Genomic DNA, 21,092 nt, shown 5'->3' with positions numbered 1-21,092 from the left:
GCAGGCTCCCAAAGGCAAGAGGGTGGGGAGAGAAGGGCCTGGGCCCGCTCCTCCCCCGCTGTCCCCTGCCACCCCCACCACTCTCACACCCAGACCTGGGGCGTCCTTTCTGGCTGTACCGCTCACCCTGCGCGAGGGTCCGGGCCGCGCATCTCTGCAGCAGGCCTCAGGGCTGTGAACTCCAGCCCTAGGGAGATGTCGTCTAGGAGACCCCACGTGTGGGCACCAGCTCAGACAAGGGGCCTTTGTGTCTTCCCACCTGCTGCCCTCCAGAGCACATTCCATTCTTAAGTGGCAGCTGAGAGAGGGACCTCGGTGGCCGACACAGGATATTACAAATGCCCTCTCGCACCCTGTCCCCCTTCAAACCCCGGCTTCCTGGACAGGTGTGGCTTCAGGTGGCCCTTCCTACAGGTGGCCTGAGCCTGCTTTTCTCTGCACTGCCCACGGCAGACAAAGAGAAGAGGATTAGCGCCTAAGCTGATCCTCCAAAGTAGAAGGAAGGAGACGCTCTGGGCAAAAGTCAAGTCTCCAGAGGCGAGTGAGCCCTAGCATCCCCCACCAGGCCTCTGCACCAAAGAGGAGGCCTCTGCAGAACCATCTGGGAGGGAGGAGCCCATGTGGCGTAGGGAAGCAAATTGCTGGAAACCAAGCAACTTATCTCTAAGATGAGGCTTCGGACTCTACGCCCCTATTCCTTGCACTGTCCCTGGAGCAATCAGGTGTCCCTGTCCTCTCCCAGCTGGATCAGCAAGAACCCACAATGGCCACAGGTCTGTTTCTTTTGTTGTCCACAGGGTGCAAAGCCACATCAACCTGGAAAGTACTTCTCTGTACAGTTTAAGATCCCAGATCCCATGGTTCGCCTTTCTCGGTGTGGGCGCTCCATTCAGCTTCATGCCCTCAGTTCCCTTTGGTGGGGGAAATCTGAGTTGTCTGTTTTGCAGGACTGCCAATTGTTTTTTCTACCACTGCGATCTCGTGACCCAGAATAAAGGCGATGTTCCTGAAGTCTTCAGTTACAACAAGTCAAATCGAAGGCAGCTCCCCTTTGAAACTCCAATAAATTGCAGACAGACACACGTGCCATTCACAGTGTTGAGGAGGTCAGGTCTTTGCAGGAAGAACCATTCACGCCCCTCTCCCACTTTCCCACCTAGAAGGGAACGGCCAGCATGCAGGGCAGCCTCTCCCTGTTCCGGGAAGGACCCAGAAAGGCAGTTGCTCCCTCCTTTTTGCCCACGTATGCATTCCTGCTTGTGGGAAGGCCCATTAATCCATGTTTTCTAGTGGGATCCCGATGCTCCACTTCCTCGTCCTCTTGGAACACCTGCATTCAGGCCGGCAGCTTCTCCAGAGTCTCATTTCCTGCATTCGGGCAGGGTGGTTTCGCCTCCTCTTCCCATTCCCATGGGACAAGCATGCAGGGCAGGGTCCTGGACCTCACCTCCGTCTCCCTGTGACCACGGGTGCAGGACAAGCCCATGTGCCTCACGCTGACGCTATATAGGCCCGACGCGCCATGTGGACATTTAAGAACGTGCAGTTCCCCCAAGGCCCAGATTCGCGTGCGAAGCCTCAAACTCAGCTACCATCTCCTGGCTGGGTTTTTACCCAAGAGCCTGAACTAGGGGTTCTGGAGTGTTTGTACACTCAGTGAAATTGGTATTGGTCCCCCATGCAGCTACCAGAGCATGTGCTCGCACTCTCTCTCTCTCTCTCTCTCTGTTGTCCTGGAGGTAAGTGGCAGTGGAGCTTAGTGTCCTCCACCCTGGAAATTATGGTCAGCATATCCCAGGGACTTATTCCTCATGTTGGCTGCCCCACTAAACAGCACTCGGACAAGTGCCTTAATTGAGGTTAGCCGCATAATTTGTAGGGCTCAGTGCAGAATGAAAACGCAAGGCCCTTTGTTCAAAAAGCAGGAAAACAGTGCCATTGAGAGCACCAGACTATAAAGTTTTATACTCTCTTCCACAGTCTCTCTCTTGACTTGTCATGGTGTTTTAAAATTTTCTATTTAATGTTGTTCTAGGTGAAGAAGGATTAAAATTTTTCGCGTCCTGTGGAAGCCCCACAGCACACATCACAAAAGCGATATGCCAACAGGGGACAAGGACGCACACATGCGCGCCTCACTGTCCCACGGGGCTTGACTTAGCAAAACACAAGTTTAAAGACAGAATGATTACGAATCCCAAGACAATAGCAGCACAGGTCGCAAGCCTGTGAAGCTGGGCTCGTCTTCGTGAAGAAAATCTGGACGGGCTGGAACAATTATTAAGGAGAATCAGCGAGTGGGGAACAGATGTTCAAACTGGTTTCCAAAACAAGAGGGTCGGGGCAGACCTGGACATGCCTACCTTCATCGTCCTTTTTGGTTGCATACTGGCTACCTGGTAGTTGACTGACTGAACTGCCCAGGAGCCAAGGTTCTCGGGGTCCCTGCCAGCTCAGTATGCTGTGCTCACTCACCTCCCTCAGAAATTCTGGGCGCGCGGTCCCCACCACCGTATGAGCCTTACTTACCTCCTCCGCTGCTTCTAGGAGGAAACCCAGGATAAGAATGGAGATTTTCTGTGGGGGACTTTTAGCTTACACCCAGGCTCCTTCCATCTGGTCTAGAACTCTTCTTGGACTGGCTTTAGAAGCAAACATTTGGATAGAGCATAAAACTCTACTCACCTTTCCTTCCTGAGTTACCCTGGCTCAAGGGCTTGTCGGTGACTGAACCTTGGGTAAAAGGGAAACAAAAACATAGACATTCAGAATGTATCGTGGTTGGTTTCTTTCAAAGAGCTGGCAAAGCCTGATGCTGTGAGCATGTGGTTATGTATATACATACATTGTATACAAGTCTGGGGACATTATATACAAAGTACACACATACACGTCCTATGGCATTTGCTTAACATCAATGTCACTGATATCACAGTCCCAGTGAGATGAACTATGATTTCCAGGCAATAATCCTGACCAGATTTTTACAAAACTTCACCTCCACAGAACTCCCTTGGTGAACATTCCAGAAACTTCCCCTCACCTCCACTGCCCATCTCCCCCACTTCCTACCACCTCCATGTTCTGAGCCATGTCCACTCAGTAGGGCCAACTGAAAAGAAGCCCCTCTTATTGCAAATACGATGACTGACATCCCTTGCTGGTTAGGGCAGGAAATCGGTGATTTTCCATCTGCATTAAGTAGAAAATTGTTGGTCCAATTGTACTGAATGGGCCAAAATAGTCTGAGGCATGGAAACAATTTTCTAGATGCAGCCTGTTCCTCAAGGAGAGGGTAGTGTGTGTGTTTGGCCAAACACTTTGCCCTGTGCATGTTAGGATGCCATGTGCACCCATCCTGCGGTCCCGACCCCATGGCACCTGTCTTCTCCATGAAGCCCACACATGCAGGGCAGAGCCAGCACACGCACGTAAGGACATCTGTGGAGGTCCCGCCACCAAGAGAAAAAAAAAAAAAGAATCCCTATTTTCTCATTCCATAGCATACTCCTTCTCCATATACTAGTTTTGTGAGAATTCAATTATATTACCCTGCATGGCTTGTTTCTAGTGCATTTGTTTGCTTTAAATGAAACTTTCCAGGTCATTTGCAAGGAGGGCTCATTCCTGCCCCTCTCCACACCAACCCCAATTAAGGTTTCCAGTTTCCATGTAAACCACAAATAAAGTAAACTTTCCATTTTGGCCTGCAAATCTTGGTTTCCTAATGTAGATACTTACTGCCCTTTATTACCATTCCCTCTATATAGCAGGGCCAGTAGAAAAATGAATAAATGTTGTGAAAAAATAAAAATGTTAGGATAGCAGGACTGCTAGCCCTTGGAATTTCTCATAGGCTTTAGAATAATGCTTTATACTTTGCTTGGAATTAAATATTCAAGATAAGTAAATAAATAAAACTTCATACGCACAGATACGAAGAAATATGAAGCAGCTGGTGGCTGGATGGGCTTTTTTGAATGAGGGCTGAGCCACACAGTGAATTAAGGGAGTGACTCTCAAGTCCCCTACCATCTGAATGGATGTTAGAAAGTGTGGAGTTTGTGTGAATCCAAAATCCATGATCCCGTGAGGTTGACCTAAGAGCAAAAATTCTCTATGCTCATAGAGTTGGCAAGGATTTAATTTCTCTATGGACTAGTGTAGTGGTCACTATGAAGCAATGATTCCCTCCCTCATGTAGTCATCAAAACCACCTGAGAGGGCGCCTGGGCGGCTGAGTGGTTAAGCGTCTGCCTTTAGCTCAGGTCATGATCCCAGGGTCCTGGGATGGAGCCCCGCATCGGGCTCCCTGCTCCGCGGGAAGCCTGCTTCTTCCTCTCCCGCTCCCCCTGCTTCTGTTCCCTCTCTCGCTGTCTCTCTCTCTCTGTTTAAAAATAAATAAAATCTTTAAAAAAACAAAACAAAACACCTGAGAAGCTTCACAAACAGGTGGCCTCCAGGTCTCCCTCCATACCTACTGGATCAAACCAAACAAGGCAGAGCCTCGACAACTGGGCTCTTTTCATTTCCCCAGGCTCTGCTGCTAACAGCCAGATTTGAGGGCTACCGTGATGAACGTTTTCCATTCGTCTGCATTACATTGTTCAGGGGAGGAGGAGCAAATACATGGCACGCAGGCCACCACTCTCTCCTCGTGTAGCCATGACAGACATCACTAGTTGATCATTCAGCCTTAAAACCCATTCAGTTTTAAGATCGGTTTTAAGATCCATCTCAATGATGTGCTCCCAAGGCCACTGGCAACCAGAGCGCCCCGGCTAAAAACTTACATGCCGTTCTCTGGGGATTACAGCTGAGGCTTGGGAAGAGAGCGTTGAACCAGAAACCTAACTCAAAATAAAGGAATATATACACACAGGCATATACTGGCCCGATTGCCCAGCTACCTACAGAGTAAGTGTGTCAGCGTGGAATCCTCTCGACCTGGAAGAGGGCTCCTAACCACCCCCCATCTTTCAACCATTTCTCCAAGGTTTCCCCACGAGAGGCAAGAGACCAGCTAGGGGTCTCTCTCCAGCTCTCTTCTTTCTTCCCGCCCCCTCCCCACGGTACCTGAACATACAGGAGTTTTATTCTGCACGGAAGAGCCACTGATGGGCTTCCCATCTGGGGTGACACACCAGCAGTACCCTGTGTAAGTATGGCACTGAACCTGTTCAGGGAAGCGGGGGAGGGGAAGAGAACCGTAAGTTGTGGGGCACCGTATCAACAGTCAGCTCCCACCCCTTGCAAAGCGTTGCCACCATGGTGGAGGAGCTCCTTCCACCTCTCCCCCAGCACCTGTCCCCACGGTCTCCTGCAGGTGGGTCAGTCAGTTGACAGCATGGATCATGCGTCTTCTGTGCGACTCCCAGGCACAAACACAGCAACCTACCTACGTCCTCCTTATGACGTGTAATGCTGAACATCTCAAATACCACCGACATATAAGGTATTAAGTGATATCCTCTTCATTCTCCCCGCTCCCAAATGCTGGCATACTCTCCCAACAACTGTAAAAAATTCTGATTGGTGAACTAATTTGGCAAGTACATGTTGGAATGTCACCATGGCCAGCTGTAATGACCCTTCCTTAACAAGCGGCGACCAGTAGTGGGCTCTTCTTTTTCTAGCTTCTCCCAGCATCTGGTCATATAATCAGCCTGCCTATTGATCGGGTGGCTCTCCTGAGACCAGGGCACATACTAGTGGTTGCCCACTAGATGACAGTGTTAAGGTAAGAACAAAGTCCCTTGACTCTACAGCTTCTAGTTCTAGATGCCCTGCTGCTCCTCTGTGTGATCATCCTCAAGCCTCCATAATTCGGTCCACCCTATCTGGGAACAGTAAATACAAATGAGGCTTTTGCTTCATTTGGGGTAACTCTTCTTTCTCTTCCAACAGCTATCACTCTGTTCACTTCCTCTCACTCCACCCCATCCCACCACTCTCTTTCCCATCCATTTCCCAACATGGACTTCCTACACACAAATCAGTGCTGAAAACCACTCCATGATTTGCCATTGGATTCAGGATAGAGATTAAGCTCATTAATGTGGAGCTCAAGGTCCGCGGCGATCTGCCCCCTGCCTATCCCCGAAGCCTCATTTTACACCCATGTCTCCACATACACCCTCCAGTGGAACCACAGTGAACCCTTTGAAGCCCGCAAACACATCCTAGGATTTCATGATTCTGAACATTTGTTTGCTCCTACTATTCAGTGGTCTGGGATACCATTCCCCAAATCATCCCCAACCCTCCTCTAATCCCTTTGTATTCCCACCCATTTCATGATACACTTTCTCTGCAAAGCAGTCCCAGCCTCCCCTCCATACACCCTGGCTCTCTAAATTCAGAGTCCTTATCTCCCCATCAAGACTGTGACCTTCCTAAGGCAAGGGACTGCATCCTGGTTATTTTCTATCTTCTAAGCATCCAGCAGAATGCCTGGCATTTACTGTAGGCATTTGATGAGTTGAATAAGTGCTTAATTATCGTATTTCCTCAATTCTTGGTCCCCATCAATTCTAAAAATGTAGCACCAATTTAAACAGCCCCGCCACATTAAACGTGGACCTCAAGGACGGGATGGGTGCCAACCGCAAAGATATTAACATGTGGGGGGAAAAGGGCCTCTTGGGATCAAGGACATATTGAAATCAAGGATGGACAGTAACAGCATACAAACTGACCGGTGAAGTACATAGGGGTATACAGGCAACAGAGATCTGATGGCCTGGGTGAAATCCAGAAACGATCGGAAAGGCGGAAAAGCTCCAGAATGGCTTCTGCTCTTGCGTGGGTACTAAAAGCTGTAGTCTTCCCCCAGACTAGTTGTTTTACTACAGACCTACCCACAGAAGTCAGGATAAGAGCAAAGTGGAGGGCATCGTGTTCCTACCAGTATGCTGACTAGGTATAAATGAGGCCTTGACCTCCACTGTCCCAGGTAAAGAAACTACAGTCAATGCCTTTACTGCAGTACCATATTCCAGTCCCACTTCACCCCGTGGAGACATCGATAAACCCGATGCCTACCGTTGCTGCCGTAGGTGCTCACCCACGATCAGTGTCTTGGGTTGAGTCGGCGCTACCTTCTGAGAAAGCCTAATAACGGAATGGAAGAAACCCAGACAGACCTGGGTTTGAATCTGGATCCAGCCAGTTACAAATTAGGCATGTTACTTAGCTCTTTGAGCCCCAACTATAAAATGGGGAGCACAACGCCAAACCTGGAGGGCCCTGGCGAGGAAAACAGACGGTGTGAGTCCAGTGCCTGGCATGGGAGATGGCTGGGTGCGAGGTGGCCCTGGCGATGACTGCTCTCAGCTGTGTCACAGACACCTGGCAAGCCGGCCCCCTCCCAGGCCAGAGCTCCCCTAGTAACCTCCAGAGGCTTGGGTGGGAAACGCTGCTGGAAACTTGGGAGTTTCCCCCTTCAGATTCTGTCAGCCCTGCAGGGGATAGTTCCTAGATGATTTCTCACCAGCGGCAGCATTTTAATGGGGACTGGCTGGCTCCTTTCGCCTCCCTGGCCAATAATCACCTGTGGGGAAACCAGTCCTTGGGGCTGGGCTGCCTCACTGACTCACTCCCAGGCCCCTTGGCTCCCATGGCCAAGGCCAGCTTCCCTCTCCATGAAGACTCTACCCCGCTGCCCCCCGCCAAGTCCAACACTGGAAGCAGTGCCTCTGGCCCAATGCTGCCTGCTGGGGCTGGGTGCTACGGTCACTCAGGCTGCAGAGAATGGCTGGACAAAAGCCCTCTCCTCCCAGGCGTGCAGAGTCCCAGCCAAAGCTACTGAGGGGTGAACTAAATGCATGAGTAGGAGGCTAAACCCAACGCTTTGTTTCAGGGGATATAATCTGACCTCTGGGCTAAGCAGGTCCCCAGGGCCACAAGCTCACTGAGTGTGCCCATTGTATCCCTACAGGCATGTGGACGCTGCCTCCCAGCCCCCAGCCAGGCCCACAGGCCCAAACACAGCCCCTTTTTCCCCATGGCTCTCAGTGTTTTCCTTGGACCAGGCTCCAAGGAATAGACTCCAGATTACAAAATCCTCAGGCTGGGAGGAACTCAGGAGGTGACCCGAAAGGTCACTTCCCTTTGCCAGAGGAGCCCCGTGTTGTTCACCCATGATTCTCAATCAAGAGGTTGTTTGTAAGTTGTCTTGGGGAGTTTTCAAGATGTCTTCTAGAAGTAAAAGAAGTTACATGGAGACAGAAAGCAAGGGTCATGGAGTCAGAAGGCAGCTCACTTAACTAACTAGCTCCACCACTGAAGTTAAGTTAACCACTTATCTTTCCAACCCTCTGCAGCCTTGGAAAGGTCCTTAATCAAACCAAGCCTCAGACTGTCCCTGTCTACTTAAAAACTGGAGATAATTATGGGGTGCCTGGCTGGCTCAACGGTTAAGCATCCAACTCTTGGTTTCAGCTCATGGCATGATCTCAGGGTCATGATCTCAGGGTCATGAGATTGAGCCCCATGTCGGGTTCTGCACTCAGTGCAGAGTCTGCTTGAGATTCTCTCTCTCCCTCTCCCTCTGCCCCTCCCCCCGCTCATGCTCTCTGTATCTCTTTAAAAACAAATAAATAAAATATTTTAAAAAATAACTGGAGATAATTATACTTACCTCACTCTGTTGTTGAGAGGATTAAATTAGATAATGTAAATAAAGCACTGAGCTCGCATGGTAAGTGCCTGGTTAAGCTTAGCTATTTATTTTTATTACCATCGTGTTATTTTTGAGCAAACTATCTGTACACTCAAAAAGGGCACAGCCAGGGGCGCCTGGGTGGCTCAGTCGTTAAGCGTCTGCCTTTGGCTCAGGTCATGATCCCAGGGTCCTGGGATCGAGCCCCGCATCGGGCTCCCTGCTCAGCGGGAAGCCTGCTTCTCCCTCTCCCACTCCCCCTGGTTGTGTTCCCTCTCTCGCTGTGTCTCTCTCTGTCAAATAAATAAAATCTTTAAAAAAAAAAAAAAAAAAGGGCACAGCCAGATTCTCTGATGGAAACCAAAGAACATCCTATTCTGACCAGTCCCAGGGGAAGGGGTAGTCTAAATTCAGCAAAAAGTTCGAAAACATTAGCAGGAGAAGGAAATTTTGTTTTCATACAGAAACAGTTTAATTACTCTCAGAGGTGAGAAGTAAGGCTTCTTGCAGAAAAGCAGTCAGGCTGTAAATTCTATAGAATTGTTGGTTTATATACACGCAATCAACATATAAATTCTACCTAGTTTGGCTTCCTCCCTTGAAAACTTATTTAATGTTTTAAATTAATAAGTAATCCCCTTTGTTCTACCTCCCCCCACCCCAGCCTCAACTTAATCAACTTTCATATTTAATTTATGGGGAAATCATGGGCCACAAGGAATTGAAAAGGTAATGAGCCATTTCCAGCATCTCACCATGCGGCTCTCAAAGCTCAGGGTTGTTCCAGGCCCACAGGTATAGATACAAACCATGGAATTTGCCCCTATTCCTCTCTGGAGCATCCTGGGAAAGCTGAAATGTCAATTGATGGGTTCTTCCTTCAGAGACAAAAAGTGTTTGTACATCCACCTAAGTGAAATTACTCGCGGCTTAACTGTACTGTTGACTAGGACTGGCATACTTAATATAGGCTTTTATACACCAAGAATGTTGTATGTGAACCTCTCAGTAACCATAAATCCAAAACCTATAATTGATACACAAAAAGAAAGGAAAAAAGCCAAACATAACACTACAGAAACTCATCAATCACAAAGAAAGAGAACAAAGGGAGAAAGGAACAGAAAACAATTAACAAAATGTCAATAAATCCATACCTATCAATAATTATTTTAAATGTAAATGGCCTAAATGCTCCAATCAAAAGACAGAGGGTGGCAGAATGGATTAAAAAAACAAAACCCATCTAAGTGCTGCCTAAAAGAGACTTATCTCAGACTTAAAGATACAAATAGACTGAAAGTGAGGGGATGGAAAAATATTTACCATGCAATTGGAAGTGAAAAAAGAAGCCAGGGTAGCAACACTAATATCAGACAAAATAGCCTTTAAAACAAAGACTATAACAAGAGACAAAGAAAGGCATTACACAACGATAAAGGGATCAACCCAACAAGAGGATATAGCAATTGCAAATATCTATCCACCCAACATTGGAGAACCTAAATACATAAAGCAAATATTAATGGACATAAAGAGAGAAATTGATGATAATAATAGCAGGGGACTTTAACATCCTACTTGCTTCAGAGGATAGATCAGGGAGGCAGAAAATCACTAAAGGTACTTTAAAACAGTGTGTTTTTAGGTGAGCAAATTTCATCTCTGACTCATATACTTAAATATTTTTGGCAAGAAGCCTTTTGCATAAACAGCCCAATGGTATATTTCAGGTCAACCTCTGTCCAAATTAAGACAAATGTGAAATTATTTTAAGCCTGTTCAACATTAGCCCAACTCCTGGACATCTGGAAGAACGTGGGAGGCTAGCACTCTCAATAAATGCAGTGAAGTAACTGATGAGTACAGAGAAGCAGAGCAAACACCAGCTTCCAGGATAAAGCAGATCAGGGACTGAAGGCAAGGACAGCAGTGAGAAAAACAAAGGAGACTCCCAGACTATGCATATAGACAATTGTCCCCCACTGCTTCAATGCCCCAAATGGAAAAAATACCTCTTCTACTTCACAGCGGCTTTTCACTCACCGCTGATGATCTCACTGGGCCTTCCAAGTCACGCTGTGTGCAAGTCCTTTACAGGAGAGGCACGTGAAGCAGAGGTTATGTGTTTAAACGTCACAGCTGGGTCCTGACCAAATTCATAAGAATTTGGATCCCTGGGGTGCCTGGGTGGCTCAGTCGGTGAAGCATCTGCCTTGGGCTCAGGTCATGGTCCCAGGGTCCTGGGATCCAGCCCTGCATCGGGCTCCTTGTTCAGTGCGGAGTCTGCTTTTCCCTCTCCCTCTGCCCTGCCCCCTGCTTGTTCTCCCTCTCTCTCAAATAAATAAATAAAATAAAAAATCTTAAAAAAAAAAATTTGTATCCCTGGCTCCAAACCACCATAAAATTTCAGAATTGACGGAGCTGGGAAACAACAACAACAACAAAAAACCCTTAATGATCACCAGTCTAACCCAAACATTTTACAAAGGAGGAAACAGGTCTAGAGACAGAGAGGTGACATGATCACAGTTTCCCTAGAACAGCTCTCTCCGATCACATGATCACAGCTGGAAGTCCCCTAGACCTAGAAGGGAGAAGGAGAAAGGCATGGCTCCTGGTGCTGGCTTCTGAGGGAACTGACAGGGTCTCTTTGCGCCTTGTAATTCTCTGGCATATGGAACTTTTTTGGGGGAGGTGGTGGGGGTGGGGGAGATGGGAGATGGGAGATGGGATAAATATTCGAATCAAGGAGGCGGCTGGAAAAGTCTTTTGCGCCAGCTAGAGTGAGAGGCTGTTTCTGGCGTGGTTCGGGTGACAGTATGGGGGGCCTCCACCGTGGTCCCTGGCTGGCCTGCTTTCCTCTGGCTGTTCTTGGGGGGCTTCTCTGACTGGGGTGGGACCTCGCGTCCCAGAGTAGCTTCTCTGTTGTTGGACTTCTGCTCTCCTTGCTGTCAAGGGCCCCCAGATACCCTAGGCCAGTCTTGCCTGCTTCTAACTCCTGCCACGCTGATGTGGTTGTGAATACAGCTGGTGTTCTAGGAAGTGGGACTAGGCATTATTGGGAATGAAGGGGTTCTCTAGCCAAATAACTTTGGAAACACTGGGTTAAAGAAAATAAAAATATATCTTGACTGCACAACTTCTCAGAGTCTTAAGTCAGATCATGATTTAGCTCGAAGGGTAAGATACCGTTTGCAGCAACTCCTAAACTTACTTAACTGGGGGACCCTCACTTAATTTTGTTGGGGAACATTTTGTGGTACCAGTGTTCTATGAAACATGCTTTTAGAAAAAGGCAATGTAATGAGGTGCAAGGCCTTGCTGCATTTCCTTGCTTTTCCCAGTCCGACCTGCTTAGAGCCCCGGATCAGGTTCTCATTTTAGCTCAATCTTCCTGAAATAATTTTCCCTCTGGCAAACCCCCACCGCCTTTTTGTAACACTTTCTCAAGCTCTTTCTCTGTTTCGAAATCCATCTTGAGTTGCCTTGGACCTTCACTGACAACTGGGATCCCCTCCAAGGCACAGCACCTTCTCACCCCATGGCTTCATCTCCCTCCCCTCTCTTCTCTTTGTGCCTCTTCTGTAAAATAGAAAATGTGAGTCATACGCAAAGGGACGGGCTTGAGCCACATTCTTAGGAGCAACCCCCAAACCTGTCATGAGACAACTACTATCATGCACACGCACACTTCCCAGTGGGAAACAGGGAAACTATGAAGCAGGAGGCATGTGGCTATTTGTCTGACTCTCTTCTGGCAGCGGGAGTAAGAGACCTTTTTTTTTCTTTCTTTCTTATCTGCCAATTGCCCCAGATCAGTTAGCAGGTAACACCGGCTTAAGTTAATGCACAGTGAAAGTTCAGCATCTTGCTATTGGTCCAACTGATAACTTTGTGTCAGGGCGGTATTTCCAGCGGCCCCCTTGCTTTCCTTTTGTCCGCATTCCCTACAGGAGCTCGGAGAAACTGTGTTTCTCCATGGCTGCCACAGGCCCTAAGCTGAAAGGATGATGAGGCCCTGGGCCGTCCGAGACAATGGCTTGTTCCCCTAGAACAGCTCTCTCTGTCAGAAGCTGCCGGAGAACATGCTTTCCCAGGTGTGCAGTAGATGCACCTGGAGGCCTTAGGACACCATGGCTGGGCCCCACCCACACAGCTTCTGGATTCCTTGGGTCTGGGATCAGTTGGAGAATCTGCATTTCTAACGAGTTGCCAGGTGCTGCTGAGGGCGCAGGAACCACAGTTCAGGAGCTACTGCTTTAAGGGAAACTTCCCCCACCCCGCCCTTTCTGGCATTTATCATGAAACCCTCGAGAAACAAGTACTTTTCTAGGTGGGAATTTGGGAACAAGGAGCCTTATGACCATTCTTCACTCCCAAGTTTTTAACGTTCCAGTTGTTTTGATGGCATGTGGCCTTCTAATTCATGGGTCTAGTGATTGCAGCATTAAATCTTCTGGGTGATTTCACACATGGAAGAGAGTTCGATGGCAGTGAGAAGAAAGGGGGAAGAGGGAAGGGATGGTGTAATTCTTTTGGTCTGGCTAGCATGAGCTGTTTTTCCCTCGGTTTGGAAAAGCTTATCCCACAAGTGTCCCCCTCATCTTTAGTCAGGTTTGGCTCAGAAGCAACAAGATGCAGAAGGAAAAACATGGCTTTGGAGTCAAAGTGATGGGGGTTTAAATACCAATCTCTGCCACAAGCTGTGTGACTTTGGCAAAGTCACTTAACCTCTCTGAACCTGTCTAGGATACTGAGCTAATGGCACCCACATTGAAGGTTATTGAAAAGATAAAATGAGACAAGATATATAAAGCATCTAAAATGGTGTGGGGTGTAGAGGATGCACTCAGCACAAGCTGATTTGTCCTTTTCCCCTTCCCTTTGCAGGGAAGATGGAGGTCAGAGCTTCAAAGTGCTGCTCTTTTTTGTTGGCTGTAGACACTGTCTCTTGCCTTCTGCCAGGTTAGGGAAGCCTATATGTCGGGGAATGAGGGGCTTTCCTTTTAAAATATTTACCTCATCCTCTAGAGTTTAATGGAGAATTTGCAGGGAAGGAAGATAATCTTACAATTTCAAATCCTCCTAAATATGGGAGTCTTGGTTGACTATATTTTTATGTGTTGATGGTGTAATGGAGCTGCCAGCATGATATTTGTTAGAAGTGGTGTATTTAGAAAGAGAGACAGAGTCATTCTTCCCTAGGCTGTTTAGGGAAGACTACATCCCAGTTTTGGGAAGAACACTCTGTAAGAGGGGCCTTGGCAAACTGAAATCAGAGGAAAAAGAGACATAAATCCATATGATAGGGGAATGACTGATAGAAGTAAGGATTTTTGCCAGGGCAAAAAGGAGTATTTGTTGGCTAAAAGAGAGAATTTCATAAGGACATAATGATGTCTGTCTTCAGACTTTGCTGTGGAACGTGAGATTTCTGTGGATTCAGTAAGTCCTATAGCTAGGACGGGGGTTTATCTGTTGCCAATTACAGCTCTCCAGTCAATGCAAAGAAGGACTTTCCTAATAAATTGTCCCGAAATGAATTATGTATGTTGTCTTTGGTGGTGATAAGCTTCCTGTCCCTGGTGGCAATCGGGCAGAAGGTAGATGACTGGGTCCTGAGCCCTGGATTGAGACAGGGTAGGGAGAGGAAGGGGAAGATGAACTAGATACCTCTGAGGTCTCCTTTTACCCAAAAGTTCCGTGATTCTACAGCCCTGCTCTAAATTGAACGTCTGCTGCTTAGGAGTAAGGTGGAAATCTACAAACTGGTACCGAATGATCAGTTAAGACCACTCTTCCCAGTATCTGATGAACATTTTTTGTATTTTTTTCAAAAAGTTTAAACATCATCCCCTCAACACACACATAAGGGATGCTTTAAAAACCTGAGTGTTAGAACCTCAGGGACCCAGAGGACTTTCCTTAACTCCATTCCTTCTGTCTGGTGCCTAGAATGGCCCAGGCTTTGTAAGTAGCAAATACAGCACCTCTTGTTTACTCGCTTTTATTTCCATGTGGCGGGGGTGGGGGTGGGGTTCAAATATGTTTTTTTTCTTTTTTAAATTTTTTATTTTAGTATAGTTGAATCAAATATGCTTTTTTGTTTAAAAAAAAATTATCCAGTAATAAAGCTGCTCATGTGTAGGAGCTGTATTCAGAGCAGAACTGTGCAAATCTGGCCAGCGGTGGGCCAAAGGAGGGACAGGGGTGGCCTGCAGGAGTGGGTGCTCTTTCTTGTTTCCCCATCTGACTTCACTTTTAAGGAAACTTTTCTGTCTTCATACCTCCCTCTTGTGTTCTTATTTATCGCCTTTCCCTACTTTGATGGGGGGAAAAAAATCCTACCCCTTTAATTTTGCAGAAGAGCTTAGCTGACTGACCCGCAGGGTCACCTCCTGGCACGTCGTGTGCAACCACAGCAGAGTGGCAATAGCCCTAAGTGCGTGTGTATTAACGGCTCAGCCTGGAAGGTTCCTAAGTGTTTGCTGCATGCCAGCTTGTGCCTCCCCACCCGACTGAACGTTAGCTACTGTCTCGTAAAATCCAAAAAAAGTGTGGAGGTCACCTTCCAGAGGCCATCGAGGGAACTTCCTTCCCAGGGCAGTTGTGCTCCCTCCCCTCCCCAGCAGCACCCCTGCTAGATGCCAGTTCAGTTCCCAGGATGGGAAGGTAAGGTCTCTCTGAGTCAGACATTCCATCTGTGGATTGCTCTACTTGTAAAAAGTTCTCCCTATTCTGAGTCAGAATCTGAGTGACTATAGAGTTTACTCGGTGATCCTGGGTCAGCTCCCTGGGACTACTCAGTAAAAAGCTATTGTCATCCACAAAGGTTTGAAGATGGTTCCCTGTATCCCTTTGGTCATCTCTCCCTCCGGCCCCACCCCCACCTGTTGGTTCGTCTCACCTGCAAATCAACCATATCTGGCTCCTTTGAGTATTCCTCATGTGATATAATTTCCCCATCTTACTCAGGTGAGTCACCCTCCTAGGTGTGCTGGAGTTTGGCAACATCACTTTAAAAGATGGCAATGTCCTTTAGAGAGACAGTAGAGAGTAGTGGTTAAGACCAAGACCGCTGGAGCCAGGCTGCTTGGGTCTGGATCCTGACTCTCTACTTGCAAGTTATGTGATCCTGGGCAAGCGTACGGGGTCTGGGTGTTCCCAGCTAGGCGTCTGAGCTCCCCACGGCCCCGGGTAAGTCTGTGCCTACGTTTGTCTGTCGTGGAAATGAAAAGTGCAAGCTCTGGGCAGCGTCTGCTGCTGATCTTCTGCAGGGGGGTGTACTTGGGAAGGAGAGAGGGATGGAGGCCTGATTCTCCAGCCTTCCTGCTGCCTGTGGGGAAAGGGAGGTTCAGTGGTGGGGGGTTTCAATCACCCTCTGTGCTGTTTTCTTTCTAAGTGCCTGGGCTGGAGCTATGAAGCTGGTCTAGATGTTCCTTTTTAGCTCGTCCTCCTTCCCACCTCCACATTACAGAACGGTGCTTCCTATAATCACCTCTGCAGGCCTGAGTTGTGTGCCTAGTTTGCAAAGCAAATGATGCCAGCCAGTCTGGGAGAGGATGCTCCATGGCCATTCAGCATCGAAGAGCAGGACAGAGCAGTGGCTGGGCAGGTGGGTCACCACAGAGCTTAATGGATACAGTGTTCAAGCATAAAGCAGGCTCCATCCACCCACACTGTCGTGCACTCCTCTGCATCGGATGAGTGACTCCGGGGGTAACCGGTTCTCTCACTGAAAAGAGGAGAGTGGGGGCTCCCACCATGTACAAGAGTGTAGATGAACCACTTGCTAGACGAGTCCTTCCTACGCATGGAAGGATCAGGCCCTGTCCCTACCATAATTCACAAAATTAAAAATTCACTGTCACAGGACTGCCAATGAATGAGTGCAGGATTCAATGAAAACGTTCCGGCACAAGATTGTGAAGATGGCTGCGCACAACTCTGTGAATGTTAAAAGCCACTGAATTGTACACTTGAAAGGATAAATGTCATGGAATGTGAATTATATCACTAAAGCTGTTATTTTACTTTTTTTAGGTAGGCTCCACACCCAGCATGGAGCCCAGCGTGGGGCTTGAACTCACGACCCTGCGATCAAGGCCTGAGCTGAGATCGGACTTTACTTAGCTTAACCGACTGCGTCACCCAGGTGCCCCTAAAGTTGTTATTTTAAAGAACAAAACCAGGTGGCCAGCTCACAGGTCACAGTCTGTTGACCCCTGAAAGAGCTCAACTAGTTCTCCCATTTTACCGTTGAGCAAACTGATACCTAAAGAGGAAGAAAACTAACATCTGCTGAATAGCGATTATGTGCTAAATAGTGGGCATTTTCATATAAATTATCATACGCAATATCTGGTTGTTTGGAACAAAAGCAATACAATGAAAAACATATGTAAAACAAGGAATACGATGCTCTGGGCACAGGAGATGTTCAAATTATAATGATAATAATGTGTTTATTGAGTATTTAACCAAAAAGGAACAAGAAAAACAACAACTTGACCAACAGTGGGTCTATTTACCATTATGCCATTTATACATAAAGGATGGGCTTGATTTTTTTTAACCGTGTAACTGCTTTAAAAAAAAAAAAAGTTGGCATTGTGCACGTCACAGAAGGCTTGGGAAGCCTACAGAGCAGGCCACCATCCACTAAAACATACAGAACTGGCTTTGTCTGGGGGCATCCAAAGGAGCCATTTATGGCAGAACACTCCAGCTTATGGATGCAGCCAGGGTTTTAGTACTTTACCTAGAGAGGCCTCTGCAGTGAGCAGAGACCCACATGGCTGCTCTAGGTAAGATAGCTCCACATGAAGACAAAAAGACATAGCTCCTAGACTCATCAAAGATAGGACGAACCCTTCCCCTATGACAATGCTCAGCACATTCCAGCCTGCCGATGTTCAGTCTGCTGGGGACAGCAAAGCATCGATAACCTTTCATACTTGCGGGGAACCTGGAAGAGGAGGGGCCAGCTGGTAAACCCGGGGGATTCCAGGGCAAGCAAGTCACGTCTCAGGCCCACAGGGGCAACTTCAGGAACGGTAGCTCTGCACTATGGGGTGAGGAGGAGGAGCTAAGAAAGGAATATTCACACCTGCTTCCTAGCTTGGCCCAGGCACTTAGGAAATAAGTTGTAGTTCCCTAGGTTTTACGAAACATAACGGTAAGAACTATAGAAATGCCAACAAGGGGAACCCACCATCTTTGCCAAAAAACCACAGAACTTTTTCTTTGCACTTCCAACTTCGTAACAAAGCATCATCAAAAAAAATGACAGCTCCCCCGGCCCCTGTAGGCAAAAAAAAATGACCTCAGGAAATAAAAAAGCATGTGTATGTGTGCATTCATGTGGGGAGTAGTGATTAGAACAAGTAAAAATGAGGAAAGTGTTAGTGCCAGATAAATCTTTATTAAGGAAGACTGTTCCTGGAACACAAAATCAAAGATGGGAAACAGAATTCATTTTGTCATATAGAAGTAACATTACAAATGCTGTTTTATATTCTATAGTATTGTTAGAACCATCCAGCTACACAAAAAATTCAAATGGCTTGGGAATGTATTTGATAACAGCCATGAATCAACCACATTGCACTCAAGACTGTGGAAGGCAATTTGGTGGTATGCATCAGATGCATTAAAAAGTGCGTGTCCTTTTGACCCAATATTGGACTTCCAGAAATTGAATCCCCAAATTTCCAGGATTCATAGGGCAGTCACACAGTGGAATACAGTGCAGCCGTTAAAAACCAGGTAGAGAGGAGGGGGTCCAAGATGGCAGCTCAGGAAGAACCTGAACTCACCTCCTCTTGTGCCACATATGGATCTACAGCTGCATATGGATCATTTCTCCCTGAAAAAGATCTCAAAACTAGACGAACTGCTTCTCTTCAGCAAAGGATAAAAGGACCACATCAAAATGGGTGGCAGAGGCAGAGATATGGTCTTGCCAAAAAACTCTCACACACACCCCAGCCATGTGGTGACCCACAAAAAGGAAGCCTCTCACCAGTCCAGCATCTCTCTGAGAGCCCCTGGGATCCACGCCAGAGAGATGAGCCCCCCAAAACACCTGTCTTAGAAAAGCAAGGGGCTGACATCCAAGGCACCCAAAATGCTATAAGAAACTGAGATTCCCCTTTAAAGGTCTTGCAGGCAGTCCTATTCACCCCAGTGAATGATCCAGTGCAAAAGCAATTTAAAAAGCACCGGTCTATATGTAAAGGAGATTCATTTCCTGGTCTGGGGGTTTCTGCTGGAGGAGCAGGAGACAGTTGGGGCTCTCTCTAGAGACAAAGCACCAGCAGATGCTATTTGGGTACTCTCCACCTACTACTGCAGGCAGGCCTGTTCAGACACAACACCCTCCCCAGCCCCACTGGGAGGTGGGGGGGAAGGGTGAGGAGGGCACAGTCCCAGCATGGTCCCATTGCCCTGCTGAGGCCAGAGGGCACAGGCGGCTGCAGAGCCACCCTGCTCCCTAGCTGGGGTAGATAGGCACAAATGGCCATGGCATTCTCTCACTCCTCTGCTAAAGTCAGCAGCTCAAGTGGTAACACACTCTCCCACACCCTGACTGGGGCTGGTGACTTTGAGTGGTTATGGCTTTCTCCAGCCCCCAACCTGGGGCTGGCGAGCCCAGTGCAGACAAGGCACTCTCCAGCAGCATGGCTGAAGCCCTCAGGTGTGCACAGTTGCGCCATTGTCCTACTACGTTTCTGAAGCCAGACAGTGGGCCCCACCCCTGCGCTCTCCAGCTGCCCTGCTAAAGTCGGCGCACACTAACCGCACAGGGGATACCCCTTGTCTGCCTGGCCCTGGTGGCCAAGGGGGCTGGCTTTCCTGAGCTCCAAGGGACTATAACCAAGTTATAAATTCTAAGACAGTTGCCGGCAGGCCAACACCTTGTGCAGGCACAGCCCAGACAGCAGACTGAAACACATACCCAGTCTTCCTGTGAAAAAGGCCTATTTACTTATCCTAGAGCTACAGCCTGAGGGACAGGCTTCAGGTTTCCCACATTGCAGGAGGCTACTGAGGCACTCCCAGGGAACATAAGCAGGGAGACACCATTCCTGCACAACCCTTGGCCTTGCCACAGCTTGACAAGACCTCCCAGAAAGGAGTTTATATAGTCATCTGGAGCCCCGAGTTTTGCAACTGTCACCCAGGGGACACCTCCGGATCCCCCGACCTGGAGGCTGGCAGGGATTTGACTGCAGCCCCACAGGACTATATATACATATACATATTCCTTAAAAGCATTTAAAAGCTGCTGCCTGAGGGTCTGGCCTCCAGTTGGCCTGAAACTGGGTGCTAAATGAGATTCTTTCCCTTGTAACATTGACAGGTCTTGACACACCCTCAACAACAGGGGCATATCAAGAATAAATCAGGTTGTTTGGACAATCACAAAAGTTCAGGAGACAACCAAGAACTAGTGCAAAGTTGAACTATAAGGTTCATCATCTATACAAGGCCACTGCTTCAAGAACTGGGAGAGGTAGCTGTTTTGCCTCATGCATTGAAACAAACGCAGGGAGTCAGACAAAATGAGGAAACAGAAATGTGTTCCAAAAGAAAGAACAAGACAAAATCTCGGGAAAAGACCTCTGTAACGATCAGAGATAAGTAATCAAACTGGTGAAGAATTCAAATGATCATAAAGATGCTCACTGAATTTGGGAGAAGAATGGTGGAACTCGGTGAGAACTTCAACAAAGAGATAGGAAATGTTTTTAAAGTACCAAACAGAAGTCACAGTGCTAAAGAATACAAAAACTGAGCTGAAAAATACATGAGAGGGGTTCAACAGTAGTCTGGATGAAGCAGAAGAATGGATCAGCGAGCTGGAAGACAAAGCATTGGAATTCACCCAGACAGAGCAGCAAAAAGAAAAAAGAGTTTCAGAGCAGCTGGCTGGCTCAGTTGGTTGGGCATCCAACTCTTGATTTTGGCTCAGGTCATGGTCTCAGGGTTGTGAGATCGAGCCCCACGTCAAGCCCAGCATTGAGCCATGCGTCAGGCTCCACACTCAGTGGGGAGTCTGCTTGAGATTCTCTCCCTGTCCCTCCACCCCTCCACTCTCTCTCTCTCTCTCCCTAAATAAATAAAATCTTAAAAGATAAAAGAATTGTAAAAATGGAGATTAAGTTAAGAGACCTATAGGACAACATCAGGCAGAATAACATTCACATTTTAAGGGTCCCAGAAGAAGAGAAAAAGAAAGGGGCAGAAATCTTATCTGCCAAAACTCCCCAACCTGGGGGGAGAAAACAGACATCCAGGTCCAGGAAGCCCAGAGAGTTCCATATGAAATGAACCCAAAGAGATCCACACCGAGGCACATTATAATTAAAATGTCATAAATTAAAGAGTGAATCTTAAAAGTATCAAGAGAAAAGCAACTTGT

General features: G+C 47.6%; 1 protein-coding gene across 6 annotated transcripts in view; it reads right to left on the bottom strand.

Annotated features, from left to right (window-relative positions):
- Positions 1–21,092, bottom strand: part of SMOC1 (SPARC related modular calcium binding 1) — a 212,597-nt gene that overhangs the window by 50,877 nt on the left and 140,628 nt on the right. For all 6 annotated transcript variants that reach the window (XM_064571253.1, XM_064571250.1, XM_064571252.1 and 3 more), the window contains exons 4-5: positions 5,077–5,176; positions 2,686–2,733 (exon numbers count right to left, since the gene is read on the bottom strand). In XM_064571253.1, the coding sequence (XP_064427323.1) occupies positions 2,686–2,733; positions 5,077–5,176 (148 nt within the window). The remainder of the gene's footprint in view (positions 1–2,685; positions 2,734–5,076; positions 5,177–21,092) is intronic.

Source organism: Mirounga angustirostris, unplaced genomic scaffold (assembly GCF_029215605.1).
Source record: "Mirounga angustirostris isolate CCGP_5_RB_7025 unplaced genomic scaffold, mMirAng1.0.hap1 SCAF_9, whole genome shotgun sequence".
NCBI classification, from domain to species: Eukaryota; Metazoa; Chordata; class Mammalia; order Carnivora; family Phocidae; genus Mirounga; species Mirounga angustirostris.
The sequence above is the reverse complement of the archived record's forward strand: the minus strand, read 5'-3'. Positions and strand labels throughout refer to the sequence as shown.